Source organism: Accipiter gentilis, chromosome 14 (assembly GCF_929443795.1).
Source record: "Accipiter gentilis chromosome 14, bAccGen1.1, whole genome shotgun sequence".
NCBI classification, from domain to species: Eukaryota; Metazoa; Chordata; class Aves; order Accipitriformes; family Accipitridae; genus Astur; species Astur gentilis.
This window is the reverse complement of record NC_064893.1, coordinates 25,649,471-25,676,799: the sequence shown is the minus strand read 5'-3', so window position 1 is coordinate 25,676,799 and position 27,329 is coordinate 25,649,471. Positions and strand designations below refer to the sequence as shown.

Sequence of the window (27,329 nt, the reverse complement as noted above, 5' to 3'; positions counted from 1 at the left end):
TCTCCAATTATTTTATTCCAGTAATTTGATCTAGGTATTCATGGCTATCACAGTTTTGAACTGTTTGCTTTACCCACTGTGTTAATTTCTGTCAGATTTTCCTGCATTCTCCTAATTTTCTCCTCTTCAGCAAATGAACAGTTTGCAAGTCAGAGCTGACAACTGCAGAGGCTTTGATAAAGCTGACCTCTACATGGTCAGTGACAAATGTGTGTAGGTGAAAGCAGTGGGATAGTTACTGAAATTGGGGGACTTTACAACTCCTCTGGTATTGGAATGGAGGGTTTGACTTACCTGGAGCTGGTAAGAGACTATTCAGCACCATCCAAAACTTGTGATTTTATGTTCCTTCAGAACCGATATGTGGATGCTCTGTAGTGCTCTGCTGTCTTGTCAGCATTTTGGTCTCAAAGCTTCTTTGACTGAGAAAACCTTCTCTCCTGTGTTTGGGTGGCATCTGTACCCTTATGACTTAGGTTGTTCTTGAGTACAGACTAGAGAAAATCCACCTTTTCAGGGCTCATCTGTCACTCTTCATGAAATACAATAATGTCAAAGTAATTTGATTATGCAAAAATCCTTTTATCTAGTTTTAAAAGCTTGTGAGAAATTATCTTGCAAGTCAGCCTTGTGAAGTTAATGTCTGTGCCTGTTCATGGAGCACCAAATCACATGGTGACACCTTTTCTTTACTTCTGGAAGCAAATTTAGTTTTTCTTTCTCTTCCATACTGAAGGAATTGACTTAACTGATAACACTTCTTTCTGTTTATTTGCATCCAGCAGGGCATAAAACATAAAAAATCGGTATTTTGTACGAAACCACCTTCTGTGTGGCGAGTTGTAAACTGTTCGTCATGCTGCGTGTGTCTTCTGGCAAGGCAGTGTCTTCAAGAGCTGAATGCTTTGTGTGCTTCCTTAAATAGTTATTTCTTTCGGTTAGATGTGTGTTTAACTGAAGTTTTGTGACAGAATGCCGTGATTCGAGAACAGATCTTAGCGGTGGTTTCTGGAAAGATGTTTGTAAGAGGTCTGAAGCTTTTGGTTATCAATCTGGCTGATATTGGCTTTCCCAATTGTCAGTGAAATTCAATAGGTCTGTTTTTAAAGGAACAAGGGGGATTGGGGAGAGATTGGCTTTCAGTAAGAAGCAGCGACAACAGAAAAGTAACCCTTTTGGGGTTTGGGAGGGTACAATGCTGCAATTTCGCACAGAGAGGCTTTTTCGAGGTGCAAGAGGGATCTCTGATGAGTCCTTGCATCTCCCACAAAGTAACCAGTGCTCTGATTCATTGCCTCAAGTAAGGATTCGTTACGTTGAGCAGCGCGTGGTTTTATTCACTAAAATTCATGTGAGAGCTGAATTTCCGCTGGCTGCAGCAGCCGGGTCGAAGGCCCCATGAGGCGCCTCGAGCTGGTGGCGGGCAGGCTGGGGTGGCCTGGGGGCCATGGCGGGCAGGCTCCGGCCTGTGGAGGGAAAGTCACGGTTCTCTGGTGTTACCATTACTTAATGAATTGCATGTGAATCCTCCACATTCTTCTAGAGAATAAGTGTTTCCTGTCACCTCATCCCGGGATCTTTTGGCTGAGAAAAGCAACATCTAGCCTGAAATCTGTAGGCCATGCAATGGTTTCCAAAACAGGGAGTACAGTTTTGTTACGTATGACACCCAACTGTGTGCTGGAGGAGATTTTAACCTGGGTAACTTCAAATATAGGCACCACATGCCATCGCTGGGATTTATTTATTGACTCGGGTGAGTCCAGAGGTCCCCAACAGCAGCGGGGAGAGGTCGGGGCACCGGCTGGGCCAGGGCTGCTGAGGGGACCCTTGGTGAGGTGTTGTGTACTGGTGGTTTAAACCGGTGCTGGGAGAGCTAGCTTGTTAGCTCGCATCTCACAGCCTGGATTTTAAATATTTCCCGCAGCGAGAAGAGGGAATCCTTTAGTAACCCTATCAGTTTCAGTGAAGTTGGTGTGGGTGGCTTTCCTAAATTCCCATGTAACTTTTTAGTAACCATGTAACTTTTAGCAAAGGACAGAAATTATGCTAAATAAGTGGCTTTAATATAAGCCTGAGCTGAAAAAGTAAAAAATCAGCATGCCAACATGTTCCTCTTTTATTTATTTTGAATAATTTTTTGAAAACTGGCATTACAAGATATAAAAAGTAATTGTTGAGCTGGATAATTGAATCATGACAGTATTAAGTAGAGCAAGAACAGAGATGCTGCTGACAAAGTAGACAGAAATGCAGGAAAAAAATTAGAGGAAAAGTTATATTGGACTGGTCTGTCTGAAAATAGGATGCACTTAAATTCCTGCAGCCCTTTCCCTAGGAGCCTGGGTTTGCAGCACTGGATCCAGGCGTTGGTCTGGACTGTCTGAGCTCGCAGCCTCTGCGGTGGTGCAGCAGCAGGACAGTCACCTGAAGAGCTGAAAACACGAATTACTACAGCTAAACTAACAAACTGAGGCTGTGTAGCTGGACCTACAGTGCGTGTTCTCAGTCGATGAGAATGTACATTCACTACTAATGAATAACACACAATTTGCCATTAACGTAAACAGAGCTAATGACTGTAGTACTGTGTAAAAATAAAATCAGTAATCATTTATTATCTCTTTTCAGATTCTTCTTAAGGTTTAATTTTTAGAGGATTATAGATTATAATTCCTTGGCAAGACTATTTTAAAGTGCAAAAATTCAAATATGGAAATATTAAAGCCTTCTGTTAAAAAGGTATAAATGTTTATGAAGTTGGGGCTGCGAGGAAGGGGAGGAGAACGTCTGTCTCCATCTCTTTTCTTGAGGACATACGAGATCACTTTACACGTATGCGTTCTTGTTTAAATTTAGTTTGTAAATGGGGAAAGCCTCCTTTTGTTTGAGGAAGTTTCCATACACCAACAAGGAAACAGAAGCGCTAATAAAAACTACCTGTTACTATTTGATTCACAGGAGCTTTCTGGCGTAAAACCTGCAATCCAGGGTTGATGCAAGGGGACCTTTCTGCCTGTACCCCACACCTCCTTGCTTCCTGAAGCCCCTTCATTCACAGGAGGCAGAAGCTCTCCCGGCAGCCAGCGCTGACTCAGTGTAGTGATGAGCTTGGTCCGTGCTTCTCTGTGCATCGGTTTCTTGAAAGCAAAACAAGGAGCCTCCCCAGGCCTCGTTGCTGCAGGCACATTTCTAGCACTGCCACAGGCCTGACCAGCTTTGAACACATGGTCGCGTGGTGTTTTAGTAACAGCTCCAACACCATACGAGATGTTTGCTCGTAGCTCGGCGGACTGCGAGGCAGGCTGGCAATGGCTTTAGCAGGCAGAGTGTCTATTTGGTAGGAAGTCAGGCTCTGGGTTTTAAGATGCTTGTAATACAGTGGATAATTGACAGATGAGAGGTGGTGAGTGACAGATCAAGAAGCGATGCTCAGCTGTTCTGCCTGGCTGGTGGAGAGGGTCTCGGGTATGTGTTTGTGAGTCAGAGAAACGTGTTAGAAATTAACGCATTAATTTAAAATGAAATGTTCCTTCCATAGGTGTTGTGAGTGCTTAAGATGCTGTGGCAGGAGAGACCCAAGGCCTCGTACTGTTTGGCTTGGCCATCCAGAGAAGAGAGACCAGAGATACCCCCGCAATGTGATCAACAATCAGAAATACAACTTTTTTACATTTCTCCCTGGGGTAAGTGTGAAGAAAGTTGCTTTTCATCATCCTGCCCCAATGCTTTCCCTAATTTTAGTGGTTTTACAGTAGACAGATGCAGAACTGGGAGCTGGAGGAAATAAAGTTTGGGTTGTGTTTGGTGGGCCTTCTGCAAAGGCTTGCCTCAGCGCAACAGCACACCAGACACAGATCTGTCCTGAGTGTCCAGCACTACTTTTAAGACTGCCCTAAGTTAGCATTTAGGCGGTAGAGGAGCATGCAAAAATATTTCTGGTGGTTATTTCAATATGCAAAATTTCTGAACTCCATTAATCTCTTCTCTCCCTCTTTTCTTTTTTCTTTTTTTCTTTTCGTTTTAGGTGTTGTTTAACCAGTTCAAATACTTCTTCAACCTTTATTTCTTGCTTTTGGCCTGCTCTCAATTTGTTGTTGAAATGAGGCTTGGCGCGCTTTACACATACTGGGTTCCTCTGGTAGGTAACTTAAGGTTTATTTATTCAAGAAAGCTTAATTTTGATGACATTTCTTTTGCTGCCTTTTCTCTAGGGCATTAGTTTGCACCTTAAATCATTTTGTTAACTTGTTTCTTCAGGCCAGCTCCATACCTGTCGTAGCGTAGATGCCTGTTCTGGCCGTAAGCTTTATTTTGTAGAGGTTTGTCAAGGGTGTGAGAGGACTCTGCCCCCAGCTTGTTCATCTGTGGGGTGTTAACAGGCACAGAGCTCTCACCACTGGCCATGGTGACTGCAAGGGCAGCAGGGCTTCATGAATAACGTGAGAAAATTAAAAAAGACTGGAGCAACATGTCTGCTGTTCACAGCTGCATCTAAACACGGCGTGTGCTCGTGGAGCATCTGTGTGGGGTGTTGCGCCCTCCCGGGGTGGTCACACAAGGGCCGGTGCTTGCGGGACCCCAGAGCAGCCTGGCAACTGCAGCGAAGGACTGAAGGGCACCTTTCAAAAGTGACCTTAATGAGTGGCCATATGCGCAATGTTGGCAAATTACGCTCCCCTGCCAAACAGTTTGACCTGTGGCCTTGGGATAGGTCAACAGGCTGCTTCATGGTTTAACCGTATTGTAAAAAACAAATGAAAAAACTGAGAAACAGCCTTCCACAAACCTCCCACGTATAAAAATAGACACACATACTCATTCACGCTCATGCAAGGTGCAGATACTCTTTCCTTCCTGTAAATTATTTGCCCTTTTCTTTTGATAGCCATGTGTTTCATCTGCGATCAAAGGAAATCGATAATAATCAGGTTTGAAGCGGAAACTCCAGTGCTGTCAAAGGGCAGAACGAGGAATAGTTGCACAGAATGGGCTTCTTAAATCTCTAAAATGCACTGTATGAGCACTAGTTACAACTGCTTAAATGCTTAAATATAGGTACCTATATATTTTTTTCTTTTATCCCAGTAAAACTATTATTTCTCTTTCTATGTAAGTAACTTCTTTGCTGCACCTCAGCTCATAGTATTGTAGAATAATTTTGGTTCAGAGGGACGTCTGGTCCAACTGTTTGCTCAAAGCAGGGCTATCTTTAAACATAGGTTGGCTTAACTCATCTACCTGAGTTTTGAAAATCTCCAAAGATAGACATCCTTTTTACTTTAAAGAAATGACACAAAAGCAACTGAAAATTGATTTAAAAAGCACAGGGCTCTTTCTAAGACACTACTTGTACACTGATTTGAGAAATGGTGGTGATAAAAATTCATGGCTCTATTGAGGGAGCTGAGCAGGGGCAAAGGAAATTTTTCCTGCCTTTTAGACTTCCAATACAGTAAAATCCCCAGTAGAAGCCAGAAGGAAGTGAAGGGGGCAGATTCAGGACTTTGCTGCTAAAATTCTGTTTAATATTAAAGCCTGGATCTCACTGAATTCTCTCTCAAGTGTGTGCTGTATTGCATTTGCTGTGTGAATCTAAGGCTAGTTTTGTAAGATCCTGTCCTATAAATAAAGTATACATGCACACACAGGTTCTCTCTTTCTGGGTTTTGTATAGGCAGTTGTGACTTGTCTGTGCCAGGTGAGCAATTAGAATTTGGCATACAAGCTGCCAGAAAGCAGGGTAAGAAAGGTCTTTGTTCATTACTGGCTGCTAATACAAGTGTTGGGGATGGAATGACATATGAGATGACAGTGAGTCGGCACATGTGGGAATATTTTGGGGCGATTATTTGAAGACTCTTCAAACAGCTGAAACATAAGTTGAAAATAATTGATGCTCTTTTATTTTATTTTTGGAAAGCCACAAATGCCACTTGTAAATAGAAGAGAAATGTTCGTTCTTTTCTTGATTTGTTGGTTATGGGAAAGAGATCTTCCACGGTGGTGCAAAACAGACGGTCGTGGTCCTGAATGCTGGGGGGTGAAACACTTCTCTGAAAGTATTGTATTAATGGCTTCTTACTCTCATTGTTTGTAAATACAGGATTGAATATAGGCATGTTTTAAAGAAGTAATTGCCAATCCTTGGGTCTCTTCATGTGTCTGCATTTTTTAATACTGCAGAAACATACTACATTGCATTTCAAGACTGATACTTATTAATCTAGATCGTGCATTTAGACGCATGTGTATATACTAGAATTAGGGACTATTTAGTTCTATTATAGGATTGTGAGAGCCAGCAGGTGAAGTGTACCTCAGTATTTTAATAATTAAAGACACTGCTCTCCTTTCGTCTTAGTAGCTCTTAGGTCATTCGTCATAATTTTTCTTTATTTAAAAAAAAGTAAGAATTTGAATTGTTATTGTGTTTGGGTAGTGTCAGCAATGCTCTACAGCAAGACTTCCCTGAGGTGGTAGCGGAGTTCAGGTTGACAAGTTCCTTGTGTCCAGCTTAACATCTTGTACATACAGTTTTTGGAGGCATGTGCACAGCTGTTCTTTCTAAAAATGAAGTTACTTAAAGTTGGAAATTGCAACCCACTGGCAAAATCTCCTGTTTGGGTAGGTGGGTATTTACAGATGTTTTCCTGTGTTTTTCATGTAACCCTCAGTTTCTAACATTGCCCTGCCCCCTTCCTAAAATAAAAAAGTTTCTTATTGACAGAGATAATCAGTACCTGGTTGCAATTTTCAATACAGGTTGTAAAAAGTTCATTTTTCTTCTGTAATGGATGAGGAGTGTTTTAACTGTTTAGCGAGTCTGAGCTGAATAGGGCCTAATAAAATGACTTTGTGGTACTAGCACCATGAAGAATTGTTTTGCATTAATTTAGTTATTTTTTTTAATATAGTGAAGGATGTGATGTGGGCATTTTCCTCATGACAAGAGGAAATGAAGTGGCTGTTCATATCCACAGAAAAGTAGGACGGAAACCCTAGTCAGACAAATGTGCAATTATACTATGAGTAGTTCATGTTGATGTATTTAGAGTGCTTATTTGTGTAGGTTGAGTGTGTGTATACATACATGCACATGAATACACATGCATTATTTATCTATATATCGGTATATATAAAAAAGCGTCATATAAATTTCTATATGGATTTCTATGTAAAGAAATCTTCCAGACTAGGTGAGCTAACTTCGATGGCTCTGTGGTGGAGGGAGTACTGAGATTTGAGGCATCCTGTCTTACATTGGACTTTTGTGTAACCCCTTTCAGGCTTGGTTACGCACCTGTGAAGCGAGATGAAATATGTTACTTATGCTCTTCAGATAAACTTTACAAAGATTTGCTTGGGGAGGTACTGGCAGAGCATCACAGTAAAGCTGAGAAACCACCATGTTTTTTTAAGCACCAAGTCTGTTGTCAGTTTGCTATTGGGAGTTCTGCACAGCAGTGCATAATATCACTATGATGATTTAGTGAGAGAAGATAGAATAAGGAAATGCAGATTGTTGGCAGTGGTACTGATAAATATTGCTCTTATTAGAGGCAGATGTGATTTTTCCTGACCTTTTCATCCATTCTGTTTCCCCCCACCATGCTCCTTCTAGGGATTTGTCCTTGCTGTTACCGTCATCCGAGAGGCCGCGGAGGAGATCAGATGTTACATGCGCGACAAGGAAGTGAACTCGCAGATCTACAGCAAGCTCACAGCGAGAGGTCGGCTCGGTGGCTCCAGCGTGCCCGCTGCATCCTGGCGCGGCAGCGCCGGGGGTTGCAACTCAATCAAACGCCGCTGACAGTCGGAGAAGCAGAGTTCAAGCAATGGGGAGGGGGTTATGGGCTCGCAGGCACGTGGCTTCGCAGGCACGCCGCCACTCCCGCTGCTGCTGCGGAGGCCTCGGGGGTCTGGGTGGCTTCTCGTGGATGGCTCCTCGCCGGGCTGTGGTGGCTGCTGAGGGTTTCCTAGGGAGATGCACAGCTAGTGCGAGGGGGGTGTGTGTGTGTTAATTGCTTCAGATAACTTCAGAGCATCATCTTGGCTACTTGAGGCATGGGGAGTGGGCAGCCAGTGTGTTCACACATGCAGGAGCCTGCTTTGTGGGCTGGGAGTTCACTGCAGCCAGCACCAGGCAGGGGTGAACTTCCAAGCAGCTGGTGTGGTATTTTTAAACCCTGCTTGCTCCTAACTCCGGTGTAGGCCAAAACTTCTTTCTCTTCTTGGTGGATTAGAGTCACCAAAGAAAATGAAACTGGATCTGAATTGCTCTAGGTTGTGGAGGTGAATGTTTCCAGAAGGGAAATGTGTTTTCCTTCCTGCAAAGCTGTGATTAGGAGAGAAGCGCTCTGTAATGTTGCATGGATGAAGGGAGGGAGAGGCAAATACAGCAGACAGCATAGGAGGAAGAAAACAAGAATGGAGCTATAGCAGATGTGATATGTTTGGGGTTTTTTTGTGTTTGTTTTCCTTCCAGTTTTGGTAATAGTGCATCTGTCTTCCCTCTGCATGTGGTTTTTGCTTGCTCACCCTGTCAGGAAGAGAGACAGATGTAAGAAGGATTCCTACAAGCTACCAATTCTATTCTTTAATGGAAACAACAAATGTGTGCTTAAAAAAGGGAGGAGGATCCACATAGGCAAATAATTTGCAAAAGCACTTTACTAGAAGAAATAAATCTAGGTCTGTGAAATTGTCAGAATATGGTTATGCAGAGGCTGATTCAACTAATGAGAGTGACGGTAGGCTATGTTCTAGTGTCTAGGACTGGGGACCCTTTCAGCACAGGTACCACAAATCATGGTTAAGTAGAAGTACTCTGTGTACTGAAGGAGCTTGTGAGTGCATGTATTAAATTTAAGGTGACTTGCTGGACATACTGACATGTTCCATCACTTACTGGGCATGCAATAGTGTTGAATTTCATAGTTTTTTCTGGGTTGTACCAGACAGGGACTTAAATCATGCAAGTCCTTTGCTAAAAGAGAATGTGTGATATGTTATCACATCTTTTGTGTGTTTCTGTTAGCAGCAACTGATGTAGTTCGTCGATACTGGCAGTATCTTGTCTTGTACTTTTTTGTATAGATCATCTTTAGCCCCTTCCTCCAACTGTGAGGAGTTGGGAGACCTCATTTGTAAGTGAGCCCAGGCTGCAGCAGCTCAGCTGTGTCTGATCCCTGGCTCTGGCCATTGTTTACAGCTGTGCCGTATCTAACAAAGACATTTAAATTCTTGTTTGAAAAAATCAAATGCTGCCTCACTATGGAGTTACTCCTAATACCGTGACAATGATGGTGAGGCCAGGGTTTTGTTTTTAAAAAGGGAATGAACTGAATTTAAGCAACTTCTTTTTTTTCTTTTTTTTTTTTCATTTCCAGTTTCTTTGTTATAAGTTTATACCCTTGAATTAAGATGCAGTGAACTAGGTGTAGTAAAAATATGCTGCTTTCAACACTTGCACTTTTAAGAATAAGGCTGCTTTTTAAATGTAATTGCTCAAGGCTGTATAGATTTCACATGCCGGGAATTACGAGGCAACTCCGAACTAGGGAGTTTGAGTTTCTGAATATTAAATCCCCTTTTAATAACGTGTTCTTACTACAACACTTAAAATGCTTGGCAACCAACAAAAGCCTCATCCAAGAGGGGTGTACTACATCTATTTAAAGATATAAAAGAGTTGCCTTCTGGATTCTATTCAATGATCTATAAGGGGCCTGACCTCTCCTTTAGTTCTTTTCATATTGCTATTACGTTTCCCATGAATGATTTCCCTCCCCCCAGTCCTTTAACTTTTCTAATTTTGTGAAAGAAACCAAGGAGGATTGGCAGCTGGGCACTAGCTGAAAGTCTTAAGCCACTTTATTTAACACGAATTTGGTGCAGAAACAGGAACGAGACTCTCTAGCGGTATAGTTTAGGGTAGGAAAAATAAAATTATTTATGATTGTCTGGTTTGGGGAGAAAAGTAATTTTCCGTCTCTCCCTGAATCTCGGTACTCAAGCTTTTCAGGAGACCTGAACATCAATTTTTCCCCTGATTAAAACCTTAGCACCTCTGAGAATCACCTAGGAGCAGGGAAGTACCTTGTGAGGCCACCATGGCTGGGGGATGGAAGTGTGTTGGGTTTGGTTTATTGTATCTATTAGTACAGTTAGAAAAAGTAGGCAAGCTTTCAAGGAAACCCTTCATCAGGTCAAAAGTAGAAGCAGCAAATATCAAAATAAGTTGAGAGAAGCTGATCTTAACCATTGATTTTCAGTTTAGCTGACAAAACTCCAGGTAGGACTTGCCTTGGACTGTAGGCTGTTTGGGGGGTTTGGGGGTTCGGGTTTTTTTGTGTTGAGTAGCAGGGTTCATGCTTCAGGATAGTGGCACAGCACTGTACTGAAAAGGGGCGGTGCAGAAGGGTACTGATGCACAAAAGCCCTCTGTAATGTTGCTGTATAATTTTTTTTAAAAACTTCACAATAGTTTCACTTCTAAAGCCAGTGTTTTGGGGGAGGGGGATTAGGTTAGGCTTGACACTGAGCACTGCTGTCTTGACGATTGGCTATAATCGATCTAATGGGGCACTGTAGCTTTCTCCAAGCTATTTTTATTTCTCCTGAGTATTTGCACTAAGCTGTAGTTAAGGTGGCTGGAGAATAGTTTTTCCCATCTCCAACCTTGGCCTCCCAGTGCAGCCCCACAGATGTAAATACATACTTAGGCCTGAATGAAGCCAGGGAGACTTAAGCACATGCTTATATGCAGTTTTGAATAGGGATGGAAGTAAGCACAGATTTAAATGCTTTCCTGAATCAGGATCCTCTTGTCCTCTTTGTGTGTGGTTCCTCGCGCCCTGTACAGAGCCACAGCTGCAGCGTGGCTGGGCACAGCTCCTGCTGCCGGCCGGGAGCTCTCCAGCTCAGCACACCCGCCAGCCTTGTCCCCCATCCCTTGGGGGGGGGGTGTGTGTGTATTTTGGATTTGCAGCGTTGCTCCTGTACATGAAACTTTTTTTCAGGCACTCTTCTTGTTAAGCTTTTTAAGGTTCAATAAGCTGCTGCTTTGTAGAGAAAAAGGAAGAATCCTCTTTGGATCACATTTTATTTTGAATATAGTTGCTGAAGTTCAGGGACTAATCTTTTTGGAGGGTAGTATATTTTGTCTGTGTTCCTTTATTTTACATAACATCAAAAAAATTGCACTCTGAACCTCTTTTCTCTTTCTACTGATATGATCCATTTATGTTCCAAAATGATGAAACCAGCAGACTTCTGGAAAGCATTTTTTTTTTAATAGAAAGCTCTCCATTTAAAGGACAGTTGTTTGGATTGTAATAAAAAATAATCAAATTTCAAACCCCTATTCATAAACCTACAAGCCTCCTTGTGTTCAGACGTCTGTGTGCTGACTTTCTGCTTGATAGAAAGCTAGAACTGTGCTTGCAAATTCTTGGTTTGTTTTTCTTCTCTCTCTGCGCCCCCCCCCCCCCCCCCCCCCCCCCACACACACTGCATAATAGAGAGAGAAACTCCACAGAAAGAAATGGGAAGAGACCTCCTACTGAGGGGTGCTACTTAAGATACAGATCATTGGCATTTACCAGCCATATAAAAACAATATTTTCCCAAACCCTCTGAGTCCTGCTCCACCATTTATACAGCATAAGGCTGCAAAAGCCAAAAGTTTGGTGCAGCACATCCAAACAACCTTTTTTTTTTTTTTTTTTTCTTCTCCAGATGCATTTAACCTGTTTTAATAAACCTCTGGCTTCAGCTTTAGTTCCAAATTAAGTGTTTTGATCTGTACTTTAGAGAAGCTCTGCAGATCTATTGTGAAATCTTGGCATATGTGTTTGCATTGTAGAAAAAGGCATCTCTTCTGGCTAATATATTTAATACTTTAAATAATCTCCTTTATGGTACATCCATCATGCTGCAGATTTGGTGATAATTTCAAAGACTATAGCTTAAGTTGGAACAAACTGTTTGCATTTTATTATGTTTACTTTTTTATCTTTAAAAAAATAAATCAGGATACAGCAAAGAACGAAACAAACACCAATCAAATTTTAACAACAGGGTTTTTTAAGTAAGAGATCAACACTAGTTGCTTTTTTAAATTGTGTTAATCACTGACTTGTATTCTGATTAACTTCAGAAAATATAAACTGGAAGTATTGTGAATGCTAAATAAACGTGTGTGTATTTAGAGGAAGCACTTTTAGATGCATTTATAAAAGCAGTAATTTATTATTACAAAAATACTTTAATAGCAGAGCAATACTGGGAAATGAAGCAGTTGTGTTATTAGCTAGTTTCTTAAACATGCATGAGAAAACATCTAATGTTTAGGAGGTAGTTTCCCCACAGAAAGAAAAAGGAATTACAGAATTCCCAAGATCAAAATAAAACTAATTCAAGTAAGTTGCTTTATGGGAGTCCTGAGTCAAAGGAAACATCTGGTCCTGCGCCTTCTTAGCAGGACATGTGGTACATACTGCAGAGATGTCATCCATGAAAGGCCAGGAGTATGGTTGGAAAAGTAGAATTAGCTTTGCTACCTAAAAAGGGCATCTCACTTATACAGTAGTTATAAAAATGTATATTGGTAGAAAGGTCCTCTCTTTCTTTTACCTTAAAACAGCTGAGCTTGGGAGGGTTATTGAACAATACAAATCTGCTCCAGCTGCTTTGATTTCTCTCATACTGGAAAACTTTTAAAGCAGATGATATTGTTTTCAGAATAATGATCCAAAAAGCATTGTATGTGCATAATGATAGGAAATCATCACATTATAGTGTTGTCCAGGTGTTAATTTTTCTTTTCCAGCATGAATTTACATCATTAAGGAAAGCACTACAAAAATAAGTTTCCATGCCTGAAACCTGCAGATAGTGCTTCTTAAACTCACAGTCACCAAATAAATCCTTGTGATCTTTAAGAGAAATACATAAAATATGGTGAAACAAACCCACGTCTCGTTCCAAGAGCTTTTTTGCACAGTGGTTTCAGAATTGCTATGCCTGTGTGGGGAGAGCACACTGGGTTTTTTTTCCTCCTTTGCACGGGAGAATATTCAAAAGCACTTTTTGTTGTTTTGTGAATAACCGTATTAAAAGGGGAGGAAGAGATGTTATCTGTCAGACCCTTTTAGTGTCATAGTACCTAACTTTGTATAGCCCATACAGAAGACTGCCAGGGATGCTTTTTTGGATCCTCTTGGAGTGCGGCTTTTCTTTTCAAGCCTCTGCGTAATGGACTCTTAATCCCCAGTATGCTTCCTGCCCCAGCAGAGATGTCTTTAGCCCAGCATTCATTTTGTTTACTTTTTTTTTTTTTAAACTAAAAATCTTGCAAGGCAAAACCCAGGATCCACAAAAGACCTATGAGATATTTGTGAAATGGGCCATGACTGCTTATAATTTGTAGGAATAATTACAGCATGTAAGGAAGTCTGCATTTATTAGCAGCAGTGATGAAGCATGTTGTTAAGCACACAGTGTGTCACCAAAGCAGCAGGCTGCCGGGAGCCCAGAATGGCTTTCATTGTTAATTTGGAGCAGAAACACTGAAGCATATCCTGAGAAGGATGCTAATGAAGGGACTGCCAGTAGTAAAATCCTAGTGACCTTTGTGCTTTGTGCTAATTTCTATTCCCCCTCCCTTCCCCCTTCTCCTTTCCCCCTGAGCTGCTATCTGGCCAGTGAGCCCATGAATTTTGAGGTACAGTAGGAGTGTTGTCCATGCTGGGGTGAGCTCCACGTGCCTCCCCCACTTCCACTCAAATCACAGCAGATTAAAGAGGCTTTTGTTGAAATATAACAGACAGACACATAGAGGCAGGGTTCAAATTAACTGATTATAAATCACTAGTTAGTCTGAGAAGCCAAATCTAGAGCTGGCTAATGATTTGAAATTACTACCCAATTGTTAAATTAATCCCCTGTTTTAAAGCAACTGGGAAATGTTTGACAGCTGCAAAGAAATAAATATTTATGCATTTTCTGTAGGACCCATACTCTGCAGGGCTTGTTCAGGCTGTGTCTGTCCAGAGGCAAAGGAGAGGTGGTACAGCTGAGCCAGATACAAGAGCTACGGCAGGGGAGGAAATGAGCCTGGTTTTTAAGATGGGCCCATTGTACTTAACGGCTTTCAGGGCTTGGATTGAGAGTCGAGCTTTAGATTTTCAACCACCTAAGGAAGAGGAGTCAGGAGTTGATGGTTCCCTAGTGTAATTTTCCTGTTCTTGCTCTGTTGTCTGCCTGACACTGAAAGTATTTTCAAATTCCTGGGTTAAGCAGTACAAAAAAAGTTTAAGGGCTTGTTTCAGAGTTGTCACTAGAGAGTGACCAGGGCATTTTGCGTCCAGGGCTGAGGTCTGGAGCTGTTAGGCAAGAGGCTTTCAGCCCTTTTCACAGATTGAGACCCACTGCTTTACCCAGTGGCAGCAGTGGGCTTGTTAAGCCTTTACAGGGCAGCGTTGCCTAATTCTTCTGATAGAAACGTTACCCATTTTCTCAAGAATAGTGAAGTGGAAGGAAGGGAGGTAAGGAACATCACACAGCACCCACAAACCCTGTCCTGCTGCTGCTCTAATGCACCGATATCTTTCCTTTGCAGGGACTGTGAAGGTGAAGAGCTCTAATATACAAGTAGGCGACCTCATCATTGTTGAAAAGGTTAGCCTTTATGCGTAGCTTTTCTGTGTAAAGTACTTTTTTTTGCAAGACCGTAGAAAATGAGGTACTTTGAAGTCATATTTGTTTTATGATAGGCTTAGAATGTCAGGTGTTAGAACACTAGTTACAATATTTAATCACTTTTCAGGGTTCCCCCGCCCCACCAAAATAGCATCATCATCTTTACAAGTGAGAATAAATCTGTAGATATGCATGTGTAACCTAATTTTTCCACTTACACTATAGCAAGATAAAAAGCCTCCCTGGTCCTATCTCTGACTGTTGGACACAGGTTAAATACCTGATACAAATGCAACATCTAAATGTTGCTTTGCGTGTAAACAACACAAGTATTGGGAGACACAGTGATCCATTTGTAGGCACTGATATGTACAGGTATATTTGCCCCTTTATACAAGTTTATTTGTGGGTTTTTTAATCCACTGATTTTTTTTATTTTGCCCACACACTCTCTGTGCAAGTAGCTATGACCTCTAAAACCATTAGTATGAAAATACTCAGTACAAAAAAGAGAAAAATGGTAACTGTAGATTCCAGATACATGCTTTCTTCTAGTATGAGACTTTTTGAAAGGAAACCAGCATTAGTTTAAGATTTCTTCACACTGCTAGAATTACTCACTAGCCCTTTTGTAAACCTAGCTGTTGGTGGGTTGGGTCAGTGGGAGCTGGCACCAGTTATTATTCTGCTCTTGGAATTCTGCAGGGAAGTGAGTTTAGGATTCAAAGCAAAATGAATACCAAGCTTCAGTTTGACAAAGAAATTCTCTTTCTCCTCCATATCCCCTTTGCTTGTCACGGTAGGGCTGTGGAGGGCGGCTGCACACGCGTGCAGGGCTGTATGCACAATAATGGCCTTTCTTCTCCTAACAGAACCAGCGGGTCCCTGCTGACATGATCTTCCTGAGGACGTCGGAGAAGAATGGTAAACATCTGGAACCAATTGTCAAAATAGCCATTAACCTTTCACTGGTTGTTTAGAGAAAATTATCTTTTAGAAATGTGAAAGAAATAGATAATAGTAAAATTTTAGAGAGACAGAGAATTCAAATACTTTTACGGACTGCCACTTCTCAGGACGTTGCACTCTGTTTTTGTTTGCTAATCAAAGAACGTAGGTGGTTGAACCCAGGGTAAATGAATCTGGTTGCATAACAGTTTGTGTTTTAGATGTAAATAATTTTACTTGCCATTCAGGTTTGTTTTGTTAAGTGTGGGATAAGGAAATGTTTGGTCAGAAGGATTAGAAAACATAAAGACTAATGGGAACATTTAAAATGTCCTAAAGGTACAGCACGGGGTCTGACTGTATTCTAGACTAGTGGAAGGAAATGAATGTGTGACGCAAGAATATCATTCTTGCGTTATTAACAAAAGTTAGTTGAAGTCAGATACTGTTTCCAAAGAAAGAAGGGTGTCCTAGATACGAAGCCATTTCATGAGTTATAGATGTATCTAAGACAGATCTGGAAAGAGCACTGACTGGTGTTGAAAATCCACAGGGTCTTGCTTCCTTCGCACTGACCAGCTGGATGGTGAGACAGACTGGAAATTGCGGCTGCCCGTTACCTGTACTCAGAGGCTGCCAACTGCTTCTGTAAGCTGCCTTTGTACAAAATACTGTACTTGTTAAACACGCGTATCTGTTTTACCTGAAAAATGTTCAGGTGCTTCAGTTAATGGGCTGTTTTGAGAAACAGGTTAATGCAGCATTGTTCTGCATAGGGCTCAGTGCATGCTACAGATTGGCTTTGGCAAAAAAGCTTTGTAGCTTTGGCTACAGATTAGCTTTGGCTCTTCCTGAGCTCCAAGGCAAGATTTCAGGTAAGGTGAAGCTAGGTGTCTCTGTGTGCCACATGGCTGTTACCACAAAGCTGTGCAGATAGGCACTGGGGTTGACAGCTAGAGAATGGCCTTGCAGCAGAAGGTGGCTAATGGTAGGATGCTCCTATTTTCTTTTTCTTCTCCAGAGACCATTGCAGTAACTTACTGCAGGATAGGTCTTGTTGCAGGATAGGTACCTTTGGTGGTAGTACTTCTCAGATGCTCCCTTTCACTCCTTGCACTCCAGTAAGTTCAGAGGCACAATTAATGCATTTTCATGAAATGGCTTCAGACGCCATTACGTTTTCATTGCTTGCCTTTATGAAAGGAGAAGTGTCACCATGGAAGCTCCACTGTATGATCCGAAATAAGCATATAACCTGCATCAAACATGCTGTTTCCCAAAAACTCTAGCTAAGTAGCTCGTGTGTTGTTTTGTTTGTTTTTATTTTTTAAAAAAAGAAAACAAGTGAAAGAAAGGGGAATCAGAGTACCTGCTTTATTGATGTTCTATCTGTAACAAGTGCAAGAAGTTTATTTTATACAAAGGCTTTGAAGCAAGGCATTATCTCCAGGGGGTGAATAGTTCGTGCATGTGTAGGAGTCAGCAGTGAAAACGCTGTGCAGAATTGGCCTATCTTCTTGTCAGCAGAGAACTGTTCCTAGTGACACTGGCATCTTGAACTAAATATTGAGTGATAGGGTGTTCCTTGATTGCCTTGGAAGACTACTCCAAACCTTCTTTGCTATGAAGTAATAAGTGTCTTAGGCTGTCTTGATTATTCAGGCTGAAATTTCTTTTATGGGGCACTGACATCTATGTAACTCCCGGGAGTCTCTCAGGTATCAACTCAAGAAATAGTCTGCAGTGAAGCTGGTACACCAATTGTATTTTCTCTTAGACAGTTGGGCTCCACTAAGTAACATAATTTAGTAATTATCATAACTTCATAAGTAACTCTTCCTCAGAGTATTTTGGTAGAAACATTTGTACATTATTAAAATGTGGTTGTCTAACTGTCTGCCAAAACATGTCTGTTTTATAGGACCTACTGCAAATCCGATCCTATGTATATGCAGAAGAACCCAATATTGATATACATAACTTTGTGGGGACCTTCAGAAGGGTGAGTCTTGCTGACATATATTTGAAATCGTATAGGTAGTGTTTGCTATGCAAACCTGCTGAATGCTCCCAGGTTGCCAGAGTTTTTCAGGAGAAATAGTGAAGTCTGTCTTGCCATTCCTTGTCTCTTCTTTCTTTTTTTTTTTTTTTTTTTCCCCCCTTCTCTTCTCTCTCCCCCCCCCGCCCCCCCCTAAAATCTGTGAAATAAATCTGAAACAAAATTATGGTTATTGAAGTTTTGAGTTGGAGACAATGTCATAGGCTGTTGAGGATTATGGACCTTACTCTGAAGGTACTAGATCTGAACATTCGGACAGAGATTGGTAGTTATGTATTCATGGTGGCTGTTCAGAAGGAAATCTGGACCACCATAGACTGTAGGATTAAAATCCTTTAATTGTGAAAAGACAGGGGATCTTAGCTAGATCAGGCAATAGCAGTCTTAATTCTGAGTCAGGTGGTTTTTTGCCTTCAATTGCATACAACCTATATGAACTCAGTTATATCTGCCCCCTATTTCAGAGGGCAGCAAGCAGCTCAAGAGCCACTGTGAAATATCACCATTAGAAAAATATATATCTTTTGACTTGTTGGGAAGATGCATTGCCTACTTGGGGCAAAAGGTTGAGTTTTTTTCCTCTCAGTGGAATTATGAACATTTTCAGAGATTCATCTAACACCTTTGGGGACCTTTCAGAGGACAAATGGTTTTGTAACAAATAGGAGACAGTTACAGCTTATTAGAAGTTGTCTGCTGGTACTTTAGCTCAAAATTTTAGGTTTTGCCCTTTTATCTTTATGTGGCATGGTTTAATCTGGTCTAATAGTGCTGGCACAGCAGAGAAGTTTGAGTGGCTTGGGGAGGCAGTTCTTGTATAAAATCTGCACAGACATTAATTCACTTTCTCATGCAAAGGTACAATTGTGTAGAATTAATCTTTGGTGCCTAAGAAGAATTGCGCTTTCTTTTAACTGTTCTCTGGTGCGTATCAGACAACTTTCTAGGCACCATTGAGCAGTCCAAACAGGTTCTCAGTGAGATCTTACAGTAGCAGGAGAAATGCTATTAATCCACGTGAGCCAAGTGAAGGAATATTTTCTTGTAGTCCCTGGAAAGCTGCTGACAAGTCCTTTTCTCATTTATGATACCTGGGGGACTTTAGCAGGCAGAGGTATCTTAATAGATTTCCACACACCCCCCGGCTCTGAACCCTTCTACTCCACTGAAACAAAGTGCTCATGTTTTTAACCCAAACAGAGATATACCTGGGTTTATGAAAATCCTCCATCTTATCAAGAAGCCCTCTACAAACACTCCCCATGTCCCTCTCCAGACACCTCTGTGTAACTCTCATCCACTGGCCTTTTACACTACTGACAAGTTTGTTTGGTTTTTATCCTATTGTAGGAGGACAGTGACCCTCCAGTGAATGAAAGTTTAAGTATAGAAAACACCCTATGGGCCAGCACAGTGATTGCATCAGGTAAGATGGAGGATGTACATTATTTTTTTTTTTAAAAGCGAATATGTTAACAATTTTTAAAGGTCTTTTTGTAATGGAATAATAATCTCTGTCAGTTGGAGAAATTAGCTGTTGAAATGAAGTTTCCCACTTGTCCTAACACCTCTGGGGAGCTGAGCTCACATCTAATTGCCTCTTGGACATTCCTAGATGAGAAAGAATTGGAGTGGCCTTTGGGCACTTCTTTAGCATCTAGGACCCGAATAGCACTTAATTGCTCTCTGCATTGACATCCTAATCTGTAACAGAAATAGTGTCAAATAGATTCTGGTAACAGAAGCTAAGATGAAAGATTTCCAGGTAAGTGCTTCCATTGAGTTCGTCTTCTATGCTTTCAAAAAGAAAAAAATAAATTCCTTGACAGATTTTGGTTTATATATACAATAAGCTCCCAAGGCCTGAGATTAATCAATGCCCTCTTGCAGAGGCTTGTCAAAGTAAAAGCCATGTTCCTCTCCTGTCCAGTGTGCTTGCAAGGTTTGCAGGGTGGTAGCTGGAGGAGAGTGAAATTCTGTTCTGGAATTAAAGTTGTTGAATGGAGAGACTTCACAGTGCAGTACCTAGGTGTACATGGAATTAATAATAATGGGAAGGAACAAGAACTTCAAAAGACTTTTTCTGAAGCACTGAAAAGATTTTGATGTGCTCTTTTAAAAGCAGAAAACAGTGAATAAATTTTATTATTGTATGCTTCTATCTAATCCTGCTCTAACTCTTCTTTGAAATGTATTACAGTGTTGTCACAGTGCTGTGACCAAGGGATTGTAAAAACCCTAGTTGTCCAAATACAATTTAATCAAGTAAATAATGTTCATAGATTAGTAATTGCCATGCATTAGGTAACCTACCTTGCTCCCCTCTGAGTGGAGACACGTGTAGTCAGCCTGGCAGCTTCAAATACCCATCAGGCTGCTTAATGCATGAATCTCAGCTCATCCTGCTTTTGCACAAAATAGGTGGAGAAATGGAAAGCTGTTTTTCTTGTGATTCTGTCCTGTATGGCTACTCTCCCTGCAGCACCCTTTCCTGGGGGGCCTTTCTTGCGTCTTGTATCAAAGCTTTAATTTGTACCAGCTCTTGAACTGGTGCAGGTCTCATAGTGCCGTGGCTGAGCCTTACATGGGGCCAGGGATGAGGAGGATGTTAGAGTGAATAGCCCTACTGAAATCGGAGGGAAATACTCTCCTACCCTGAGCACGCTCACAGCCAGTGCCTGCTGAGGGTAAAAACTATTCTTTTGCTGTACATTCAGCTGTTTGTAGTATACATGTGGGTGCAGACATTTTTCCCCAAAGAAGGGCACAGCGCATACTCTGCTCCATCTGGTCACTAATTCTGTGCTGTTTAGAAGTCCTGGGTGGTCTTGGTGTCTGGAAGGAAGGAGAGAAGGGCATGCAACGACCTCCTCTCTGCCCAAATGAACATACTGTTTGAATCTAATCCTCCCTTCTGAATAAGTTATTTGTAGATAGACATCTCTGTGAGTTCAGTTAATAGGAATAAGATTTGCAAGTATTTTCATAATTTCAAACTGTTTATGCAACGGAGTCTTGTTTTGAATGGCCATAAAAAAACCCTAGAAACACTCTTTTTATACACACCAGTGTGCCTTCAAGCTGTTTGCTAGCCCTGACAGGTTTTCCCTCTCATTTTGACTGACTTGATCAATATAATACTTAGTTTTGTTTCTCCTATGGCAATAATAAATAGCATGTTGTAGGTTATTTCTGTTAGGAGAAAATGGGGATGTTATTTTTCTTCCTCTGTGAGTGAAAGTTGTCAAGTTGTGGTGATGCCATCTCACTGGGGCAGCCTTTGCTTGTAAGACGAAGCAGAGCTATGTGGCTTTCTCCATCTGCTGTAGTGGGAATGGGTCTGACTCTGACTGTTTGCAGTTGATTTGGAGTAGCTGTGCCATCTGCTGATTTGAATTGTGATGATCTTACTACCACCTGCCATCTGGCTCCAGTGATTTGTTGTTGGTTTTTGTTGTTTGTTTTTTTGTTTGTTGTTTTTTTTTTTAAAGGAATGTTTCCCAGCATATTTTTAGAAACCACCTCTTTTGAATCACTCTTATTTAAAAATAATTCGCTTGCAGCTTGTTAAAACTTTGATCATTAATGGGTGCAGGGGAATAGCCATTTTATACTCTGCAATGTATTTGCAGCAGTGTGGTTTTTTCGGTGTTGTTGTTCTCCATTTTTACAGACCCCTAAAATTTTCTAGTAAAAAATTAGACTTTTGCAATAGCAGCTTTTAAACTCTTGGTGGTAGATAGCTTTTTCTTCATGGCTTTTTGCAAAGTTTTTAAGAAATCTGTAGAAAACCAGTAATTTATGGTGCTAAACTGTATTGTGTTTCTGTGAGGAGAAAAGGGAGAACTTCGTTCCTCTCAGCTCTTTAGCAACTGTGGGACATAGCATTAAAATACACTGATAGGCTCCCAGCAGCTCCATCTGTTACAGTAAGGTAGGAGTTGCTATGATTCGCCTTTTGGTGGGAACAGCAATTAGGCAAATACTTAAAGTAAATTGTAGATTTTAAAATAAGGTAATTCTGTCTTTGAAAGCTGTTGAAATGCATTGGTTTTACTCCAGTTGTGCCAACCTTCACCAATAAAGAGGAACTGTAGCCCAGAGCACTGATTCAATTTTGACACACAATGAAGGACCACTATCTGGTGTAAGGCAAACTTACCCACACCTAAGTGGGATTCAAAGTGGTGGGAGGAAAACCAAGAAATCCTTCATCCTTAGCAACTTTTATTTGTAGTGGGGAGAGACAACTGACATCAAAAGGGGGTCAGGGAGAGTCAAGAGAGTAAAGCAGTTGACTTCTGTTTCCATGCACTTTAGTTGATGCAGTCTGATGCTGCATCAAGTCCAACCATATGGGCGGCATGGTTGAAGGCTTACTGACTTTTTGTAGGATGTCTCTTTTGTTCAAAGTCTATCTTTTCGTTGGTTGTATATTTCAGGTACTAGATTTTTTAATTTCTGGTTGCTATTGCTTCTGAAATTAACCTGCTAAAAATCCTTTTCAACTGTCAAGCCTTTGGATCCAACAAGTATTTTTATAGAGAAAACAAATGGAGGTGGTTTTTCTTTGGCTGATGCATGCTCTGTTTTGTTTAGGTACTGTTGTGGGAGTTGTCCTCTACACTGGAAGGGAACTGCGCAGTGTGATGAATACTTCAAACCCAAGAAGTAAGGTATGGTGAGGAAACAGTCTTATAATAAATGAAAAGAGACAGAAATTTATAATTTTTTTAAGAAAATCCCTCCAAATGCTGTATGTACACACTATAGGGACAACCTCATAGGAATAATGTTTCATATCTTCCAGCCTACTATTTAAGATAGTCACCCTAGCAGAACCTATTTCTCCTTATTTTTTTTTATTGTATTACACATGTGCCTTCTCACTTTTTTAAGTTTGGTAAAACCATTGTTTTATATGGTTATAATGAGATAGTCCCAGCTAGAATAGGAAAGCTTATTTTGCTGTGTTCTTCTATTATAGCAAAGCTAAGACAAGGTGCAGAGATATTTATATTTTCTACAGTTTTTGGCAGCATGAGTCTTCTCACACCCCTTCATGCATTGCCTAGCTTCCAAAGGATGGAAGTCTTATTTAATAAGCTGGCAACAGTTTTGCTTGTAAATTTAAATATGTTTGTAATGTTTTAAAAGAGAAGTTGTCTAGTGGGGAATGGCTCTTTGGATACAGCAGTTCATTCCCTTTGTGAATATTACATTGAGCTAACATCTTCATTTGTGTGCTTGAAATGTCTCCCTTTTATTCTTTAGATTGGTCTTTTTGATTTGGAAGTGAACTGTCTTACCAAGATCCTATTTGGGGCTCTCGTGGTGGTCTCGCTTGTCATGGTGGCCCTTCAGCACTTTGCAGGCCGTTGGTATCTTCAGATCATAAGATTTCTTCTTCTATTCTCAAACATAATTCCCATTAGGTAAGGTGATTGCTTATTCTTCCCAGCAAAATACTGCTTGCTTTGTGTGCTCCTCCACGTTTCTACTATGAAAAAGCATGTAAACTCTTATCTATTCCTCATTTGACAACTAAGCAAATCTAGAAATAGAAATCAAATTACTGTTTCAAACATAAGAATTGTTTTGTCTTTTCTGCTGAATTTGTTCAATGTATTCACACGTACATTGACTCTAACTCAGGCTGTGGATTAGTCATTTAAGGCTCCTTCTCTCAGTGTTTGGGCTACCTGCTTACTTTGATAAGACCAGAGCAAAAAATGGAAAAGGAGGGTTATTTATATAGCATGTAGTGTAGTAGGACCCAATTGCCTTTTAGAGGGGACTGCAACTTTAATATTTAATTGTACTATAATAATGAGTAGATTGTTACTTTCGGTGGAGGTCTGGGATTCATTTCAGTTCCATTTTTAACCTGCTGTCTGCATATCAATCATGCTGTCCTTACTTCCCCTGTGTCCATCTTCCCCTCAAATTATATCTGTTCTTCTCAACATAATTTTATCATCTATCTTTGAATTACAGTACCACTGCAGCAATGCACAGTCCTTCTCCCCATTTGCCACCCAACCACTGACTTTGAACATACTGCTCCCAAAACACCCTCTTTGACAGCTCAAATTCAGCACGGAAGACAAGTCCTTTCATTGCACTTTGGCAGTTCACAATGATTTTTTCCAAAGTTTAACTGGTGATACATTTTCTTTTTCTTTTTCCCTTTCCTCCTGCATAGTTTACGTGTGAATCTGGACATGGGGAAAATTGTCTATAGCTGGGTGATCCGCAGAGATTCCAAAATCCCCGGGACTGTGGTTCGGTCCAGCACTATTCCTGAGCAGCTGGGGAGGATATCCTATTTGCTTACAGACAAAACAGGTATCTGTGTAGAAAACAACAGTTTTGAGTCATGGTATGTTGTTGTTTGGATTTTGTTACCGTTTTGGCCAGCCAGAGAGTATAATGTAAGATTTCTTTGGACTAGAAGAAATATGCATTTCCTGTCACCTTGACAATATGACTTAATCAGTTTTTGAAAAAAAATTTTGCTTTGGTTTTTTTTTTTTTTTTTTTTTTGTTCTGAATGCCCTGTAAGTAGGGTAGGACAGGAATATTATGCTACTTCAAAGAACACTTAAAGTGTGCTATTAAACCAAAAGCCAAGGGTAAAAATAAAATTAAAAGCAACTCTTTAGAGTTAGTTTTCAAAGGCAGATGAAGATAGCTTACATGTGCAGGCAGAAACGTACCATCAGTCTGTCTGCTGCTGTCCTTATGGTTTTTAAGTTGAGCTTGAATTCAGAAGACTGAAGCTGTAATGAAAAGCTTAGTGTTATGTAAATTGAATATCCCACGGAAGTTGTTTCCAGTGTTCTTTGGTTCCAACAGGACCGGAATTATGCTTTCAGCTCTTGCTGGCATTGATTTTGGGGTGAATCTCATTCTTATTTACTGGCACAGTGATGGGCACACCTACTTCCCAGGAGAATTGGCCCTCAGGTTTGTTAATACTGTCTTTTTTGCTGGCCTCAGCCTGTGCTGAGAGCCTGGTACAGTGACTGATTCAGCTTCTGGCCCAGTTTCTCTTGAATGTGGGGTACAGCAAGGACGAGAACATGTGCTGGGGAATAGGCATGTTGGTTCCCACTCCATGTCTGGTGCTGCTTCTGTCACAGGAACTCTTACACAGAACGAGATGGTCTTCAAGCGACTTCACCTGGGAACGGTAGCTTACGGCCTGGACTCCATGGATGAAGTGCAGAGCCACATATTCAGTATATACACGCAGGTAGAATGAAATTGCATTACTTAACTCCTTTGTTCACAAAACAGTTTTCCAGGTCACTAGGCTAATGGTGAATTAACATGGCAGGGATCTGCTTATTAACTGTTACTTTTTGGAAAAGTCTGAAGGTCATTGGGTGCTTAATAGATAAATATTACCATGATTGCTTATTACATTCATAGATTGTTTCACATCCACCAGTCTTTAACTGCCACAGCTCATGTGCAGATCTGCAAGTGTGAGTGTACGTGCCTGAGGTCTCGTTACTGAGGTCTGACTGTAAAATAGCATACTTCTATCTAGATATTCACCACTTACAGCAACCACAGCATTTGCTTTGTTGAAGAATTGGCACTGGGTAATGTTTAGTGGATTAAGTTGCTGTTTGAAATGCTGCTGTGTACTGGGGCAATAATAAAGGAAGAGGAACCATCAGTACTCGGGAAGCCATAACAGAGAACAGTATACCAGCATCACTGCTTTAGGCCTGATGGTTAAAAAAGAAGATAGTAAAGGTGGGATTCTTTCACTGATGCACCAATTATCTTACATGGTGTATAACTGACAACTGCTTTGAGAACTATCTACACCTAAACAAGGCAGTGAAGTCAACATGTGAAGTATAGAACAGGAAAATCCTGTTTTGGGAAGTCTTTCCCTTGCATTCCTCTTTCAGTATCATGCGATGAGCCAGCGTCTAAAAAATCTTCATCTCTATTCTTACACTTTTATTTCAGTTTTGTGTGATAACCATGTAAAGCCATGTGACTTGTCTGGGTCAGCAAACTGTGTTCCTTAGCATGTTACAATGGACAAGATGCTTATGAATTGAAACTTCATATCGATAAATGCACTTCCTTCGTAAAACAAGTGATGAAGTTTTAATTAAGAATATTACTGCCTTTAGAAAAAAACAATCAGCTGTCAGTGGCTGATGTTCCAGCCACCCCTCTGAGTGGTACTTATAAAAGATTTAAGAATTGTCACTAATTTTGTAATCATGGAAGCATGATTTTTCACTTTCTGTTAATAACCCTTCTCTCAACTGCAGCACTGCAGCTAGAAATAACTTTTTTGTGACTTACTGACGTTTAGATTTTTTTCTTTTGTAAAATGTTATTCCAGAGATGCAATCTGGACACATTAGTGATGGGTTACTACTCGTGTGTCATGTCAAGCATATTCATTTCTCAATAGTTGTGGAATTACTTCATTCCTACAGAGGCCACAGAAGTAATTTTCAAAGTGCCCATGCTTTTCCTTGCACATGTACACCCGATGCAGTGAACTGGATTTTTCACGTCACATTGTTTTTTGCTTTGCTCTAGAGATTTTAGACTGAAGTACACTTTCTACACCTCCCACAAAGTGAAACATGAAGCCAGCATTCTTGCCTGGAAAAAGGCACTATGTACTGTAAATGGGGTTTTTATTTTTGCATTTTGTTCATGGTGGTAAAGATGCACAGCAGGTTTCCTTGGCCTCAGTGGTCCGTTTGGTGGCATAGCTCTTCCCTGGGCAGACTGTCAAGCTTCAATGTGCTTTTAACTAAGCACATGATAGTTGATAAATACCTGGTATTTTGAGTAATTATCTTTTTTGCTGGCATGTGTCTCAGGTAACTTGTAACTCCTCTAGCCATCTCTCTCTCTTTTCCTCCTCTCCTTTCACAGCCTTCTTAGCATCTGGTTCTTTTGGTGATGAGGCCCTTAAATGACTGAACTGTACTTTAAAAAAACAAAAAAAACCAAAAACCCAAACAACAAAAAAAACAGGCTTCAGATTTATTTGCCCTCATTTTGTACTCAACCTTCAGAGAAAACTTCACTACTGGTTAATTATTTGCCAAAGTATTCAATATGTGCCAAGAAAGTTTGGGTGACTGACTAGTCCAGTATGTGACTAGTGCTTTATGTCAATCTAAATGCACTTCAGCTGAGGGTTTACTGTTGTTTAATTTGGTTAAAGCCTGTTGCAACAGTGGTGATGAGCAGCAATATTAAACTTAAAAGATCTTACATGTCCTAATCACTAGAGTGTGGAAAATAGCATATGGAATTACACTGGTAAAGGATATGTCTCATAAACAGTTTACAATTACCAAGTGAGATTCCTTATAATGAGAAGCATTTGTTGGCAATGATTCATTTTGAACTGTAGTTCTTATTCTTTGCTCTTATTTTTACCATGTTGTGGCCTTTGACCTGGAAGTGAAACTTTTGTCCTCTTGACACTAAAGGTTAACAGAGCAGGAAACTAGATCACTGTGTGTCCCTTCTTCAACCAGGATAATTTAGTAATTGTGCAATTATCTGAAGACTCCCATTCTGATACTAAAAATAGTATTAAAAATTAAATGAA

At 40.7% G+C, this 27,329-nt stretch overlaps 1 protein-coding gene across 1 annotated transcript in view; it reads left to right on the top strand.

Moving 5' to 3' along the window:
* ATP9A (ATPase phospholipid transporting 9A (putative)) overlaps positions 1–27,329 on the top strand; it is a 65,885-nt gene that overhangs the window by 7,941 nt on the left and 30,615 nt on the right. Inside the window, exons 2-13 of the mRNA XM_049816737.1 lie at positions 3,542–3,686; positions 4,028–4,141; positions 7,625–7,733; positions 14,627–14,685; positions 15,579–15,630; positions 16,208–16,302; positions 17,576–17,656; positions 19,064–19,139; positions 22,313–22,389; positions 22,988–23,148; positions 23,919–24,061; positions 24,859–24,971. Of these exons, the coding sequence (XP_049672694.1) occupies positions 3,542–3,686; positions 4,028–4,141; positions 7,625–7,733; positions 14,627–14,685; positions 15,579–15,630; positions 16,208–16,302; positions 17,576–17,656; positions 19,064–19,139; positions 22,313–22,389; positions 22,988–23,148; positions 23,919–24,061; positions 24,859–24,971 (1,225 nt within the window). The remainder of the gene's footprint in view (positions 1–3,541; positions 3,687–4,027; positions 4,142–7,624; positions 7,734–14,626; positions 14,686–15,578; positions 15,631–16,207; positions 16,303–17,575; positions 17,657–19,063; positions 19,140–22,312; positions 22,390–22,987; positions 23,149–23,918; positions 24,062–24,858; positions 24,972–27,329) is intronic.